The 17283-nt window shown below is 43.4% G+C and overlaps 1 protein-coding gene across 1 annotated transcript in view; it reads right to left on the reverse strand.

Annotated features, from left to right (window-relative positions):
• LOC311238085 (synaptic vesicle membrane protein VAT-1 homolog) overlaps positions 1–17283 on the reverse strand; it is a 46837-nt gene that overhangs the window by 10188 nt on the left and 19366 nt on the right. Inside the window, exons 3-4 of the mRNA XM_084326058.1 lie at positions 3104–3274; positions 2370–2459 (exon numbers count right to left, since the gene is read on the reverse strand). Coding sequence (XP_084182184.1) covers positions 2370–2459; positions 3104–3274 — 261 coding nt within the window. The remainder of the gene's footprint in view (positions 1–2369; positions 2460–3103; positions 3275–17283) is intronic.

The following is a 17283-nucleotide window of genomic DNA, read 5'->3' on the forward strand; positions in this document are numbered from 1 at the left end:
TTTTTGTTTTACACTTGTTTATGTACTTGACTTTCTATTTTATACTTATTTCATACTTATATATTTTATCTAGCACACTCTCAGGAGCAAAACAGAAAGAAGCATTTCATACAAAAGTATTCTGTATTTCTGTATGACAACTAATAAAGAAACTTGAAACTTGAACTGGACCTTGTTGTTCTATCATCTGGAATATCATCATGGCATCACACAGAGAGTTTCCCACCGGCATCTCTGCAATCGGACCACAAATGGCCTGGGTGAACTGAGGTCTGGGTGAACTGAGGTCTGGGTGAACTGAGGCCTGGGTGAACTGAGGTCTGGGTGAACTGAGGTCTTGGTGAACTGAGGCCTGGGTGAATTGAGGCCTGGGTGAACTGAGGTCTTGGTGAACCAAGGTCTGGGTGAACTGAGGCCTGGGTGAACTGAGGTCTGGGTGAACTGAGGCCTGGGTGAACTGAGGTCTGGGTGAACTGAGGCCTGGGTGAACTGAGGTCTGGGTGAACTGAGGCCTGGGTGAACTGAGGTCTGGGTGAACTGAGGCCTGGGTGAACTGAGGTCTTGGTGAACTGAGGTCTGGGTGAACTGAGGCCTGGGTGAACTGAGGTCTTGGTGAACTGAGGCCTGGGTGAACTGAGGCCTGGGTGAACTGAGGTCTTGGTGAACTGAGGCCTGGGTGAACTGAGGCCTGGGTGAACTGAGGCCTGGGTGAACTGAGGCCTGGGTGAACTGAGGTCTGGGTGAACTGAGGCCTGGGTGAACTGAGGTCTTGGTGAACTGAGGTCTGGGTGAACTGAGGCCTGGGTGAACTGAGGCCTGGGTGAACTGAGGTCTGGGTGAACTAAGGTCTGGGTGAACTGAGGCCTGGGTGAACTGAGGCCTGGGTGAACTGAGGCCTGGGTGAACTGAGGTCTCTGTGAACTGAGATCTGGGTGATTATAACTGTTCCTTTAAGGTTTGTAATAGATTTATATTAGGCCTATGTTTATATCAAGAGTATTCCATTGCCCACAAAACCATGAGTCATGTGTGCTGCATTATAATTGGGATTTGTTTCAAACAAGGTTCTATACCCAAATGAGATGCAGGATAGTAATGTTATCCCATGGCCCAGGAGTTCAAAACTTTTAATCCTTATCTGATTGGATCAGATTTGTATTCATTCATTTCAACTCATTATGAATTGAAAATGGGGGACCCTGATGTAAACAAGATGAAAGTCTTTCTCTGGTCTGCATCCCCTTAACAATTGTGTGTATTGAGCTGTACTGTACCCATTCTGCAATCTGTTGATAAAAATGTTCAATCAATCAATCAATCAATCAATCAATCAATAGGGATTCAATGTTTTGAACTCCTGGGCCCTGGGAAGATCTGTCACCTATACCACCGTTCCCTCTTTCAGCCAGCGGTTCTGGACAGATCTATACCACCTTTATCTCTCTTTTAGCCAGCTGTTCGGGACAGATCTATACCACCTTTCTCTCTCTTTTAGCAGTTCTGGACAGATCTATACCACCTTTCTCTCTCTTTTAGCAGTTCTGGACAGATCTATACCACCGTTCCCTCTTTCAGCCGGCGGTTCTGGACAGATCTATACCACCTTTCTCTCTCTTTTAGCCAGCTGTTCTGGACAGATCTATACCACCTTTCTCTCTCTTTTAGCAGTTCTGGACAGATCTATACCACCATCTCTCTCTTTTAGCCAGCGGTTCTGGACAGATCTTGAGGGATGGGCTCAGAGGAGCTGCTGGTGTTGCTAGGCAACTGTTGAAGACTTGTTGGAAGCATGACGCTCTACAGTACAAGTAGACATATTTTTTACTCCTAGCACACAGCTCTCAGGGTGCTGAGAACATGCTAGCTGTCCGCGCTGACAGGAATATAGAACAGCACAGAGGTGTAATTGAAACAAACTAAAACAAACATGAAAGCTGAATGAGATCACATGTTCAAGTCTTAGCTCACTGGTTTTGGACTTCAGGAGACAGTTGTGCATTTTCACAAATACTTATATACTTTAATACTTAAATAACATACGTACATGAACATTTAATTGAGGGGATTTTAACCCATTCAAGTTAAAATCAAATGATGCAGCAAACGGAGAACTAGTCTACCGTCTCATAATTGGTTCATGGCGTTTGCTCTGAACTTGGAAGAACACCTGGAATTCCCTCCAACTGACTCTGAGGCTGAAGGTTTGTCCTTCTTTTCCTGCATTTAAAAGTATGTTCTCCGACCACCGTGTGTCGACTTAGTCTTAGTAGATTTTTTACTGTTTATTCTTATTTCTTGTGTCTATATGTATGAAATTGCTGATAAGCTATGTCTTGTGAAATTAAATGAAAATATAATTGGGTTCTTACCGAATGCTACAAGTGTTCCCATTGGCTTCAACAGACTGAAGCCTTTCTGAGTGTCTGCTCCACCAAGTGGATCCAGGACGATGTCCAGTCCTGGGAAGAGAGGGGGGGAGAGAGGGGGGAGAGAGAGGGGGAGAGGGGAGAGAGAGGGAGAGAGGGGAGAGAGGGGGGAGAGAGGAGGAGAGAGAGAGGGAGAGAGAGGGGATATAGAGGGGGGAGGGGGGAGAGAGGAGAGGGGAGAGATTACAACTCTACATTTTAAATCGAATCATAAATCATTCATTCATGACAATGACTTGTTTAGGATGAATATAAAGGGAACATTAGAGTAATGGTTAATTGTAGTTGGTGCTACAGATAACATTTCTACATACTTTTCTTTAAATTACTATGAATACATCTCCAGATCTTTTAGAAAAGAAAAAAAACGTTATTGATTAATGAATTGATCATTTAAGAAATGTCCAAAAAGTTAATGAATGATGTTGTTTACTGTACATGTTGCAGGCAAATATCCTTCCCCTACTTCCCATTCCCCCACATGGAATGCCCCCGATTGGATAAACGACATGCTAGTGCGACCTCTAGTGGCTGAATTTAATCAATATCACCTTTAATAGATTGATGTTTCTAGATGCATTATTTATTTCACACGACAAAATGTGACAAAACAACGCAAGATGCCGATACTTGATGATTTCACCCTTAGGGCTGATTTTGATACTTGCTGATCTCACCCTTAGGGCTGATTTTGCGGATTTCCTCGACGTAGTCTTTGGTTCGGTAGTCGATAGCGTGGGTGACCCCGCCTTGGACGATGGTGTCGTGTTTGCTGGCAGACGCTGTGCCGAAAACAGTCACGTTGTCTACCGTCTGGCACAGCTGGGTGGCAGCGATGCCCACGCCACCTAGAGACATGGACGCAACAGACATACAGTTAGCGGCAAGCATTTCTGTCACAAGGAGGACTAGGAGGACCAGGTGGACCAGGAGAACCACGTCTGGTTTAAGTGCCTGGCTGCGTTGGACTTGCCACTAGATATTTGCATAGATCAGGTTACAATTCTCCACGGTAATGGATGGTCAGGAGAAGCCAGGCCCCTCAGCCGAGTTGATGCTGAGCAGGTCACTCTAGCCTGTCACTCCAGCAGGGGGATTTGCACCGGGACTCAATCAGTCCTATTAACGTCTTACCAGACTGCAGGGAAATAGTCCAATAGAAACGGCAAAATTGCCAAGACCATATTTTTCTGACATCATACTGATCTATTCCAACCAAGTCAATTGGACTGTGAATGAGTGAGTTGTGTTGTACAAATATAACTTGAATCTCTAACATACATTATAAACATGCAATACATTAAGCAGCATGATGTAGTGTAGTGTCTTTGTGGAAAACAGATGGAATATCAGACCACCTCTACACCCTCTAGTCTACTGCATCAATGACATTCTCGGAGACATACACCTATCTAGAAGGTCTCCCATGTATGGTTTTCATCACTTTGAATTAGTCAGTTAATCCTTGATAGTGCATCCGCACTACATCATGCTGCTTAATGTATTGCATGTTTATAATGTATGTTAGAGATTCAAGTTCTATTTTTATCTTATAGATAAAGATAGGGTAGGGTGTGGATCTGTGCAAGTTGTATTTCTGTACCAATTTCACCAAAGACAATTATTTTAACACAAGAGCAAGAGTCAATTTAACACCAATTATGAGTGGGACCAAATACACTCGGGAATAGTGTTAATTTGACACTCCAAGATTTACTGTGTACTACTACTACTACTATTATAGTTTTCTATTACTGTTTCATGTATTACTTAAATCCTCATCTCAAAGCCTGATCTGTCTATGTCGTCAAATACCTTTCCATAGTTTAAAGAAACCACATCTTTTTTCCAGCATATTTAAATTCTTGTTGATTTTGTAAGTTACCTTTTCCATACTATATATGTCCTCTACAGTTTCTAACCACTTGTTTACTTTAGGAGATTCAAGTTTTTTCCAAGCTCTTGTTATTTGCTTAAGTGCTGCAGTTCTCAAAATAAAAAATATATATAATTCTTTTTTTTTTAGGTTTTTGGGGCGTGTTCCTAACAGTATATTTCGTTTTTCTAGATACCCCACTTTCTCGAACATCTGTTCCATTATGTGTAAAATATCTGACCAGTAGATTTGTATTTTTTTTACATGTGAAGAATATATGTGTATGGTCAGCATTATTCTCCCCACATTCCCTCCAGCAACTGGGATTATCTTTTGTGAATTTGGATAATCAATGGTGTTCTAAAGTACCTTATATTTATTTTCCAAGCATACTCCTGCCAAAAGGGTGATTTTATATAATAGAAGATATCTTTAAAACTTTGATTCCACTCATTATCTGGTATATATTTTTTCAGTTCCTTCTCCCATTTATTTTTAATATAGCTTAAATCTTAAATTTTGTTTTCTTGAAGTATTTGGTAGATTTGTCCAGTTGTGTTTTTGAGGTTATGGCTTTGGTGAGCCTTTATCATGTATTTCAGCCCATAATATTGGGCAGGCTCTAATGCCTATCACTGTACAGAAAACCAAACCAGTGTTTGTTTGTGATGGTCGAAAAGGTTTTGAAAATATATTATGTTGCCAAAGCAACAGAGCCTGGTGATAAATCGATGTTGTCATTCTGCAAAAGTGTGTCATAAAATGAGCCACAACGAGATATCAAAGGTTCACAAAGGTGTACATTCACACACACACACACACACACACACACACACACACACACACACACACACACACACACACACAGATATAACGCACGCACACATGCACACGCACACATACAGATACAGACACGTACAGCCTCTGTTATCAGCTCACTTCCTATCCAGACGTGTGGTCTCAAACAGACCAGTGTTTTATGACCTAGAATGATTGAGCTACATATTCATTATTCTATTGTGGCTCAAATCCGTCACCAAGTCTGCCTCTACCACCTCAAAAACATCTCCCGTCTCCGACCCTCACTCTCAGACTCTGTGGCTGAGACCCTGATCCACTCATTCATCACCTCCCGGTTGGACTACTGTAATGGAGTCCTGTTCGGGGTACCCTGGACAGGCTCCAGTATGTTCAGAACTCAGCTGCCAGGGTTCTCACTCACACCAAGCCCTGGCAGCACATCACCCACACCCTCATCCACCTCCACTGGCTTCCAGTCAAGTTCCGCATCACCTTCAAGCTCCTGCTCCTCACCTACAAATCCCTCCATGCCCTCGCCCCCCGATACCTGTCTGATCTCCTCCACCAGTACACTCCATCCCGGAACCTACGATCCTCTGATCTGGGTCTCCTCTCCATCCCTCGCACCAGGTTACGGACTTTTGGCGACAGAGCCTTCAGCGTGGCGTCCCCTACCCTCTGGAACTCTCTCCCCCCCCAAATCCGCAACGCCCCAACCCTGGACACCTTCAAATCCGCTCTAAAAACACACCTCTTCACCAAGGCTTTTCCCCATCAGTTAGTTTAGATTAGATTAGGTCCATTATCCCTTACCTTCCCTCATCCCCCCTTTCCCCCCCCCCCCTATTTTCCTTGCCCTATTTTTTGTCCTGATTGTGAAGCGACCTTGGGTTCTATGAAAGGCGCTATATAAATTTGATCTATTATTATTATTATTATATGTAGTGTAGAGTATGACTGTAGACATGTAGTGATGACTATTTGATTCTGCATGTTTGAGAGCTGCTTAATGGGGATGCAGACAATTTTCTATATAAAAATGTCTTCCTCTGAGTTCTTGATCTTCCTGTACATTGTGTTATAACATTTTTAATGTGTAGCATCAAAGATCTTGGTTTTTGGACCACATTAAGTTCATGGTTTTTGGACCACATTAAGTTCAGGGTTTTTGGATCACATTAAGTTCAGGGTTTTTGGATCACATTAAGTTCAGGGTTTTTGGATCACATTATGTTCATGGTTTTAGGATCACATTAAGTTCAGGGTTTTTGGACCACATTAAGATCATGGTTTTAGGATCACATTATGTTCATGGTTTTAGGATCACATTAAGTTCAGGGTTTTAGGATCACATTAAGTTCAGGGTTTTTGGATCACATTAAGTTCAGGGTTTTTGGATCACATTAAGTTCAGGGTTTTTGGATCACATTAAGTTCAGGGTTTTTGGACCACATTAAGTTATTTTTTTGTATTTTATTTTTTTATTATTTTTTAAACAAACACATAAACAAACATGACAACACACGATAAGATACACAAGCATTAGTTGACAGTGCACATCCAATGAAATCACATTTTAGTTAATTGTCATATATAGGATATACCCTTAATACCTGTTATCTAAAAACCTACACACATATGCTCCAGCTCGTACCCCCCCCCCTCCCGGACCCCCCATTGGATAATCCATCCATTTTCCCTCGCTCCTAACCAGACATTACCATTATATGCTAGCTTTTATTTTCTCCACCACTTCTAACCACAATGTCATTTTGGATTCATTAGGACCCAAAATTCTTGCTGTAGATATTTCTTGATAGATCACATCGAGATATGTAATAATCCAGACCTTTCGGCAAATTTTTTCCGGTTGGAACCATCGTGATGCTATCAGCTTTTTAGCCACTGTGATACCCGATAAAACCAATCTCTTTAGCTGTGGATGTACTGCACACTCAAAAACATCATTCAGCAGTAATACAGAGGGGTGTACAGGTATATTCCAAGTTACGAGATTTGATAATTGCTGGGTCACCTCTTTCCAGAATATCTTAACTGGTGGGCAGTCCCAGTACATGTGCATAAACGTCCCCTCGTCCCCATTTGTACATAAAGAGCATTTGGAGTCTTGTATAAGACCCATTTTTTTCAGTCTTATAGGAGTCAAGTATGTCCTGTGAATATAGTTAAGATTGATTTGTTGATGGTCCGGGTTCCTTGATGTGAGTCGAACATTTGCCCAGGCTTCTTGCCAATCAAAATCACTTTCCAGGTCTGGTATATCCCTCCTCCAGACGGAGTCTAGGTGGAGGGTTTCATATGAGGACGTTAGTAATTGATGATAAAAATCTGAAACAAAACCTCTTGATGTCTCTCTTTCATAGAATAATTTGTGGTATCTGTGGTGTTCAATTGGTTTGAGTCTTCAAACATAACAATAACTGTAAGTAAAAAAGATGTGTGGACTTGGTGAGATTAAATTTCTTCTGTATTTCTTCATAACTACAGAAACCCTGTTTGTTAAAAACATCCCCTAATGAGTGTATGCCTTGCTTTTCCCATATAGGGAATCTTATAGGTCGTTTTCCAATCAAGAGTGCATTATTATTGAATAAGGGAGTATGATTGTGCCATTTATGTGGGTTAGGATATTTTTTTTGTGTTTCACGCCATATCCGGATCGCATGAGTAATTATGGGGCCAAATTTCCGTTCACAATGCTTGATTGGTAGTTTAGTGTATGCTATGTCCTTCAGTCTATGTGGGGCTACTATGTTTTCTTCTAATTTTCTCCAGGATACTAATGCTTGGGGATCAAACCATGTTGTCAATGGTCTTAATGTATACGCCTTAAAATAGTGGAAAAATCTGGAAATGCCATGCCACCGTCTGCTTTATTTCTCTGTGCGGTGGATCTTTTTATACGTGGTGGTTTGTTATTCCAAATAAATTTGTATGTGGAGGAGTGTAATCTTTTCCAGTAACCCTCTGGAGGGGGTAACGGTAGCATTGAACTGAAGAAGTTGATTCTAGGTAGTACATCTTAACTATTGATATCCGTGCCTGTACTGAGTTTTTAAGTTTTGCCCACCTATCAAGGTCGTCTTTGATTTTGTTTTGGATTTTTGTGTAATTGTGCTTCACCGTTTGTCTTATGGTGGGGAATATTTCCACTCCCAAGCATCTAAAATGTTTTACCATAGGTATCTCTCCTGGGAGGGTTATATCTTTTTTTGCAGGGGTGTTAAGTGGAAGGAAAGCCGACTTCGGCCAATTTATCTTGAATCCCGATAAATCTCCAAAGTTCTCAATCAACTTGAGCAGATGAGGCAGTGTGGTGTTGGGGTTTTGCATGAACAGTATTACGTCGTCCGCATATAAACTAATTTTATGTTGTGTGCCTTTGATTACGATTGGTTGTATCGATTGGGATTGTCTTATATATTGTGCTAAAGGTTCTAATGATAGATGACAGAACCCACCTCACCCCTGCCCACTTTGACAACCTAGGATGGCTTAGAGTAGACGACAGAGTACAGCAACTTGCAATGGGCCTGGTCTACAAGATACACTACGCGACCAAGGTACCCATGTACATGTCAAAATACTTCCCAAAGGTCAGTGAATACCACGATCACAACACCAGAGGGAGCTCCACAAATCATGTAAAACCCAGATTCGGCTCAAACAAGGGACTAAACACGTTTAGCAATTATGCCACATCAATGTGGAACGCCATACCTAAAGCTGTAAAGGAATGTGAATCACTACCCACTTTCAAAAACACTCTCAAAAAACACCTACGTGAGACTGCAATTCGAAACTGGCCCCTACAAATGTCCTAACCTAGTTGTACAGTAAATGACCAAGTAAGGCTTTGTCAGTATTCCAATGTACAGTGTAAAATGTGTGTGTGTCCCCTACCCAACCCCCCCCCCCCCCACCTCCAATGTACAGCCCTCACCCAACCCACCCAACCCCACCCCACCCATCCAACCTCCTCCAATGTACAGTTTCTACGCCAAATGTATATACACTCCTTTTCTGGACACTTTTGTATCACAAACAGTACTGTATTTGCAAATCTGATATGTCATAAATGTATAGATGTAGCAGTACTGTCTATCTGTATGTCATGTATGTTATGATGAATTGAAAATGGGGGACCCTGATGTAAACAAGACGAAAGTCTTTCTCTGGTCTGCATCCCCTTAACAATTGTATGTATTGAGCTGTACTGTACTGTACCCATTCTGCAATCTGTTAATAAACTTTTCAATCAATCAATCAATCAATCAATCGAATAGTCCGGGACTAAGAGGGCAACCCTGTCTAGCTGAGCGTGATACCGGAAATATTCCGGAGGTGATTATACCTGTAGTAATCATGGCCGATGGGTCTTTGTATACTACTTTAATCAAGTCAAGTCAAGAGTTTTAATTGTCACGGCATACAAGTATACAATGAAATGCGGGTGGTCTTGCCCGCAACGATGTGCAATACAGTGGTACAACATATAATAGAATCCAATAAAAAACAACATTGTGCAATAAACAGGTAACAGGTAACATGGTGTGACATCTCGGTATCTGTACATAGTTATTTACAGAGCATATAGGACATGCTAGGTAGCTTTGGTAGTGCAATACACTGTTCCTGTTATTCTAATTTAAAGTGGCCTTTCCTTTTGGCCATAAGTGTGCGTGTGTGCATCATGAGTGTGTGCCCGCTCATGTTAAAGTGTTAAGTGGCTGCTAGTGTGTGAGCGTGCACAGCGTGCGTGTCGTGTGTGTGTTCATGTGTGCTTGTGTGTGGATAGTTCAGTGTTCTGTGGCACTCAATGTTCATTGTTCAGGGCTCTGATGGCCTGGGGGAAGAAGCTGAGCCTAAGCCGCTCTGTCCTAGTAGCTAGGGTTCGCAGGCGTCTGCCTGACCTCAGCAGCTGGAACAGGCTGTTATTGGGGTGGTGAGGGTCTTTCATTATCCTGCAGGCTCTGGATTTGCACCTCTTGTTGTATAGAACCTGCAGGGGAGGTAGTGCAATACCCGTGGTACGCTCGGCTGAGCACACCACTCTCTGTAGGGCCTTCTTGTCCTGTGCTGTGCTGTTTCCATACCAGGCAGTGATGTTTCCGGTCAAAATGCTCTCTACAGCTCCTGAGTAGAAGGACTGGAGTATCTTCCCCGATACTCTGAACTTCCTTAACTGTCTCAGGTGGTAGAGGCGCTGTTTCGCCTTCTTTACTACTGTGTCTATGTGTGTTGACCATGTCAGATCCTCTGAGATGTGGACCCCCAGGTACTTAAAGCTGCTCACCCTGTCCACGGTAGCCCCGTTAATCATCAGTGGTGTGTGTGTCTCCTGCTGTCCTCTCCTATAATCCACGATCAGCTCCTTGGTTTTACCAATGTTCAGGAGCAGGCTGTTGTCCTGGCACCAGCGTTCCAGTACCTCAACCTCCTCCCGGTAGGCCTTCTCGTCGTTGTCCGAGATCAGCCCCACCACCACCGTGTCGTCTGCGAACTTCACTATGGAGTTGGAGCTGAACTTGGCCACACAATCGTGTGTGTAGAGTGAGTATAGCAGGGGGCTTAGAACACAGCCCTGGGGGGACCCGATGCTCAGGGTGATGGTGTTGGAGGTCTGACCCCCCACCCTGACCGCCTGGGGTCTTTCACTCAGAAAGTCCAGTACCCAGGCGCTCAGGGCGGAGCTCAGACCCAGCTCGATCAGCTTGTCCACCAGTCTGGTGGGGACTATGGTGTTGAACGCTGAGCTGTAGTCAATGAACAACAGTCTCACATAGCCCCCCTTCTGACGGTTAAGGTGGGAGAGGGTGCTGTGCAGTACCTGGGAGACCGCGTCGTCAGTGGACCTGTTTGTCCTGTATGCAAATTGCATAGGGTCCATATCACTGGGGAGGGAGGCACAAATGTGGTCCTTGACCAGCCTCTCAAAACATTTCATGACCACAGAGGTGAGTGCCACCGGTCTGTAGTCATTTGGACATGTTGGGGAGGGTTTCTTCGGTACAGGGATGATGGTAGACATCTTGAAGCAGGCAGGGACCACTGACTCCGCCAGGGATTGATTAAATATGGCGGTGAACACCGGGGCAAGCTGGTTGGCACAGGACTTAAGTATGCGTCCTGTTATACCATCTGGGCCAGCAGCCTTCCTGGTGTTCACCTGCATAAATGCTCTTCTCACACTGTGTACCGTCAATGAGAGAGCGTCCCCGCCCCCCCGCGGATGCCCCCCCCCTCCACAACAGCCGGCGCACCAGTGACGTCACTAGCCGTTGGGCTAGCAGTGCCACTGTTTGCACCAAACCGCGCATAGAAGGTGTTGAGCTGGTCCGCAAGGGAGGCGTCGTCGCTCCCCATTGAGGGGGCGCTGACTTTGTAGTCAGTTATAGCCCTCAGTCCCTGCCATAAGCCTCGTGTCATTCTGTGCCATTTGTGCCTCCATCTTGTCGGCATACGTCCTCTTAGCAAGTTTGACAGCCTTGCGCAGAGTGTAGACTGTTGTCTTGTACTCTTCCATGTTTCCTGACTCTCTACCACGGTTATAAGCAGTGGTGCGAGAGTTCAGGGCTGCTCTGATAGTACTGTCCACCCATGGTTTCTGGTTTGGGAACACCCTCGCCTTCTTTGTGGGGACGATACTATCAGCCAGTGTTGTTATGAATGACACCACAGCGTCTGTGAAATCGCTGACGTCACTGTTACTCCTCCTGAACATTCCCCAGTCGGCGGCGTCTAGTGCGTCCTGAAGCGTGGCCTCTGATTGGTCGTCCCATTTTTTTACCTCACGTGACACGACGGCGTCACGTGATCTCTGTTTATATGCTGGGACCAGCAAGATGGCGGCATGATCCGACGTGTTTGTTGCTCCCGCTAATGGTGGAGCCGGTACAGCCTTGTAACCGGCTCTGAACGGGGTGTAACAGTGGTCGAGTGTATTTCCTCCCCTTGTGGAGCAGACGATGTGCTGGAAGAAAGACGGCATGACTTTCTTCAGATTCGCCTGATTGAAGTCCCTGGCTACTATCATGGCTGCGTCCGGATGCTTGATCTGGTGTGTGTTCAGATGTTCGTGTAGTTCCCCTAACGCCCTGCCGACGTTCGCCTGGGGTGGAATGTACACTGCAGTCATGATCACTGCAGTGAATTCGCGCGGAAGATGGAACGGGCGACATTGGATCGTGAGGTGTTCCATGTCGGGAGAGCATGAACGGGAGAGTATCTTCACCTCCCCGGGGCTAGTCCAGCCGTTGTTGGTCATAAGGCATAGACCCCCGCCGATGCTCTTCCCAGAGGCTTCTGTACGGTCCACTCTGAAGATGGTGAAGGAGTTGGCGGGAGAGATGCTGTGATCGGGAGTCACTGATTTCAGCCAGGTCTCCGTGAAGCACAGGATATTGCATTCCTTCATCTCTCGCTGGAATCGGACCCGCGCTCGTAAATCATCCATCTTACTCTCTAGCGAACGTGCATTCGCCAGGAAGATAGATGGAATAGCCGGACGGTAAACAGATTTTCTTAGCCTTAATCTGATCCCGCTCCTCTTCCCCCTGTGTTTCTTCTTTGTTCTGCGTCCGTCTCCCGCTTGACCATTGTCTCCATTGTCTCTTCTGATCTCCGTTGGCCATTCTTGGCATGATAAAGTGTCTCTAAACTCCTCTTTGAGTCCGGAGTTTAGGTCAATAAGTGACTGGCGGTCGTATGACGTCCCCGCCAGTGATGCTTCGATAAAAAAAGTAGTAAAAACAAACATAATAACTAAAAATGTGCACATTCGTTGCTGAGCAAAACCCATGGCGACTGACTCGGGTCGCGCCAAAAGTAGTGATCATATCAATGAAGCCTTTACCTAACCCCATCTTCTCTAATACTGCCCATAGATACGACCATTCCAGCCTGTCAAAAGCTTTCATTGCATCCAGGGACAGCATCGCCTTAGGTATGGTGTCGTCCTTGTCGGCATCTAGTACGTGCAGTATTCGTCTTATGTTATCAGTGATCAGGCGGCCTCTTATGAAGCCAGTTTGGTCCGGATGAACTAAAGACGTCATATGCTTTTGTAATCTGATGGCTAATACCTTAGAGTACAGTTTGATATCGGTTCCGAGGAGGCTTAAGGGTCTGTAACTACCGCACTCGGTGGGGTCTTTGTCTTTTTTGAGAAGGACTGTTATGAGTGCAATATTGTCGTTTTTATGGAAGTTCCCCTCCTTGACTGAGTATAAGATCATATTTAGTAATAAGGGTCCAATTATGTCCCAACAAGAAAGGTACATTTCTGGTGGGATACCGTCTCTTCCAGGAGCCTTACCACTTTGCATTTCGGATATGGCCTTCTTGAGTTCCTCTAGTGTGATCGGTGTTTCTAACTGTTTAGCGTCATCCTCTGAAAGTTTAGGGAGAATAATTTGATTAAGATATGTGTCCATTTTGTTTTGATCGAAGGTCGTTTCTGATTTATATAAGTCGGAGTAGAATTCTTTGAATGTATCGTTTATTTTTTCAGGGTCTGTTTCAAGTACTTGTTGTGCTCTAATGGTAGTTATATCTGCAAATTTTGCATTAATTCTTAATCGCATGGCTAATAGGTGACTAGGTTTAGAACCTTGGGAGTACTGCTGTTGTCTTGTGCTACGTATTTGTATTTCCGATTGTTGTCTGTATATGGCATTGATCTCTTTTTTTAGTACCTTAACTTGATTTTCTAGTCGAGTTGAGTTGTTGTATTTTAAAGAATTAAATAACGTTGAGTAAAGCGTTTCCAGTTCAGCCAGTTTTGTGCATCGATTCTTGCGCATTTTGGAGGAAAAGCTATCAGTGAAATCCTTGATCATTCCCTTTACCGACATCCATATTATTCTGGGGTCTTGCACCGAGTTTGCATTCTCCCGTAGGAATACTATAAGAGCTTCTTTGAGTTGTGTAATGAATTCCTTGTTATTAACTCTTTCAGTGCCACTCACGAGATTTCTCGTTTTTTTTTATAGGTGGTTGCGTGCCACTCACGAGATTTCTCGGAATTATTATTATTATTATTTTTTTGCGATCTGAAAAATTATTGCATCACCCGAGCCTACCCGAGTATAGCCGAGCTGCGCCGGTGATCACTGTGGAAAAAAGCGCCCCCTGTCGTCTCCCAGATGACATAAGTGATTTTGGAATGGACTCAATGAAAATGAATGGGGAAAAAAATCCGGTACTCCACATTTTCCAGTTCACTGATCCAGCCGGGGTTACCACAGTTCATTCTGGAGCCTCAGATCCCCGCGGATCATGGAGATCTACAGTGTCGCGTTGGATCCATACACGTATCGATTTTTTCGAATGGTGATCAGGAATTGGAATATACCAGTTGGATACCATCTGATGTCAGGTAAGGACTCTATGTTATCAGTGGTAGGATAATCGGAGTAAGTTTGATGAAGTTATAAGCTGTTTTGTGAAATGTCTTCTTTCGGTTTCACTGTAAAAGTCTGTGAGGAAATCAACGGAGCGATTATCAGTGCGCAGCCGTAATGTGCTTGCGTGCACGTATAATATTGATCATCTAGCGTTTATTTGAAAACGATTCATAAAAAGGCAGACGAATATCAACGTTGTGGAATATTCCACTAAAAGACGATTTTCATAGAATGCTCCAGAATGAGCTGTTTTTTATATCAAAACGGGGGCTTTTCTAACTGCTCTGAAACGGAAACGACGCGATAAAAAAACAATCTGCCTTCACAGCACTGACTGGAAAATAGTCTTTGATAATGCGATGGGCAGATTAGACACATAGCCATAATTTAAGACATAGATTAGGCGATATTAACGTTAACATTGGCGCCGATGGTGGCATTCAAGCGGTAAAACGGAAAACCAGGCGTGGCACTGAAAGAGTTAAGCAGCATCGAATTAAATCGCCATCTTGGGGCTCGGGAAGATAGTATACCAAATGTTCCTTTTAGGAGTAAATAACAGTGATCTGATAGTGCATTGGGTATCATTTCCACTTCATAGTTATCAAATAGTCTCGGGGATGCAAAGACATAATCTATTCTGGATAATGTGTTATGTCTCGCAGATCGACAAGAGTACTTTCGGGTCGTGGGATTAAGTGATCGCCATAAGTCATTTACACCTGTAATCTTCGACCAATCCTTTAACACTTTGAGTGCCACTCACGAGATTTCTCAGGTTTTTTTATAGGTGGTTGCTAGCCACTCACGAGATTTCTCGGATTTTTTTTTCTTTTTTTTTTTGCGATCTGAAAAATTATTGCATCACCCGAGCCTACCCGAGTATAGCCGAGCGGCGCCGGCGATCACTGTGGAAAAAAGCGCCCCCTGTCGTCTCCCAGATGACATAAGTGATTTTGGAATGGACTCAATGAAAATGAATGGGGAAAAAAATCCGGTACTCCACATTTTCCAGTTCACTGATCCAGCCGGGGTTACCACAGTTCATTCTGGAACCTCAGATCCCCGCTGATCATGGAGATCTACAGTATCGCGTTGGATCCATACACGTATCGATTTTTTCGAATGGTGATCAGGAATTGGAATATACCAGTTGGATACCATCTGATGTCAGGTAAGGACTCTATGTTATCAGTGTTAGGATAATCAGAGTAAGTTTGATGAAGTTATAAGCTGTTTTGTGAAATGTCTTCTTTCGGTTTCACTGTAAAAGTCCGTGAGGAAATCAACGGAGCGATTATCCGTGCGCGGCCGTAATGTGCTTGCGTGCACGTATAATATTGATCATCTAGCGTTTATTTGAAAACGATTCATAAAAAGGCAGACGAATATCAACGTTGTGGAATATTCCACTAAAAGACGATTTTCATAGAATGCTCCAGAATGAGCTGTTTTTTATATCAAAACGGGGGCTTTTCTAACTGCTCTGAAACGGAAACGACGCGATAAAAAAACAATCTGCCTTGACAGCACTGACTGGAAAATAGTCTTTGATAATGCGATGGGCAGATTAGACACATAGCCATAATTTAAAACATAGATTAGGCGATATTAACGTTAACATTGGCGCCGATGGTGGCATTCAGCCGGTAAAACGGAAAACCAGGCGTGGCGCTCAAAGTGTTAATGCATTAGATTAATTCTTTTGTTCGCTGGAAAAGGCGAGGTAAGATTTGTCCATCCTTGGATTCCAAATGGCATTAAAATCCGCACCTATTATAAATGAGTAATCGGGAAGGTCTAACATTGCTTTGGTTAGTGTAGTGAAGAAACCCCCTTCGTACAAATTTGGGGCATATACCGCTGCCAACGCTATTTTCCTGTTCTTGTGTACAATCATAGCTATAGTTATACGACCATCTGCATCAGACCATACTCCCTTTAATTCAATATTCAACTTACGTCTAATGACTATGGCTACACCTCGAGTTCTCGTACCAAAAGAAGAGTGACTAATATTATGATATGTGTTGTCCGCTAACGTATCTATGTCTTTCTCTAGAATGTGCGTTTCACTTAGCAGAGCAACGTCCACCTGTTCTTTTTTCATCAGTGTGAGCATGCTTTTGCGTTTGTGTTGGTTATTTATTCCCCCAGTGTTCCAGATCATTATATTCAAAATAGCCATAATCTATACATGTTGTTTTGTAGTTATTGGTAATGCTTCTGGAGTGCGAGGCAACAATAGATATACATCCAACTAGTGAGGTCCCGTTGAGAGCCGAGCTTAAAAACATACATATATACAAATAAAAATCCCCTTTCCCCCCCTCCCATCGAGAGTCGTACAGGATTGTGTCCCATTGACACATCCTACACTTATGACTCCCTCCCTTAGGCCACCGGATTACCCAAATTGAGCTTTGTAATCCTATTCTTCCTATGCTAATTGCCATAGGATCTAAAACGTTCATTCTAATTCGATAGAATGTCGCTTTTGGTCTTGCGCCTTCCCATTAATGTACTAACAATAGTTTGAAAAATGAAAAATATACCTTCATTAATATATTCATTTGAACCTTCTACTAACTTATGTAGGAAACATCAGAAAAAAGGAAAAGAGTGGAGATAACCACTAACACCTTAAAATGAGAAAAAATAACAATGAAAGATAAAAAATTAAAAAAGGAGTGAGAACTAAAATAAAACTCATCAGAGAAAAACAGATGGAATAAAATTGAGTAAAGAGAAA

This window comes from Notolepis coatsorum (genome assembly GCF_963971535.1).
Source record: "Notolepis coatsorum genome assembly, chromosome: 12".
NCBI classification, from domain to species: domain Eukaryota; kingdom Metazoa; phylum Chordata; class Actinopteri; order Aulopiformes; family Paralepididae; genus Notolepis; species Notolepis coatsorum.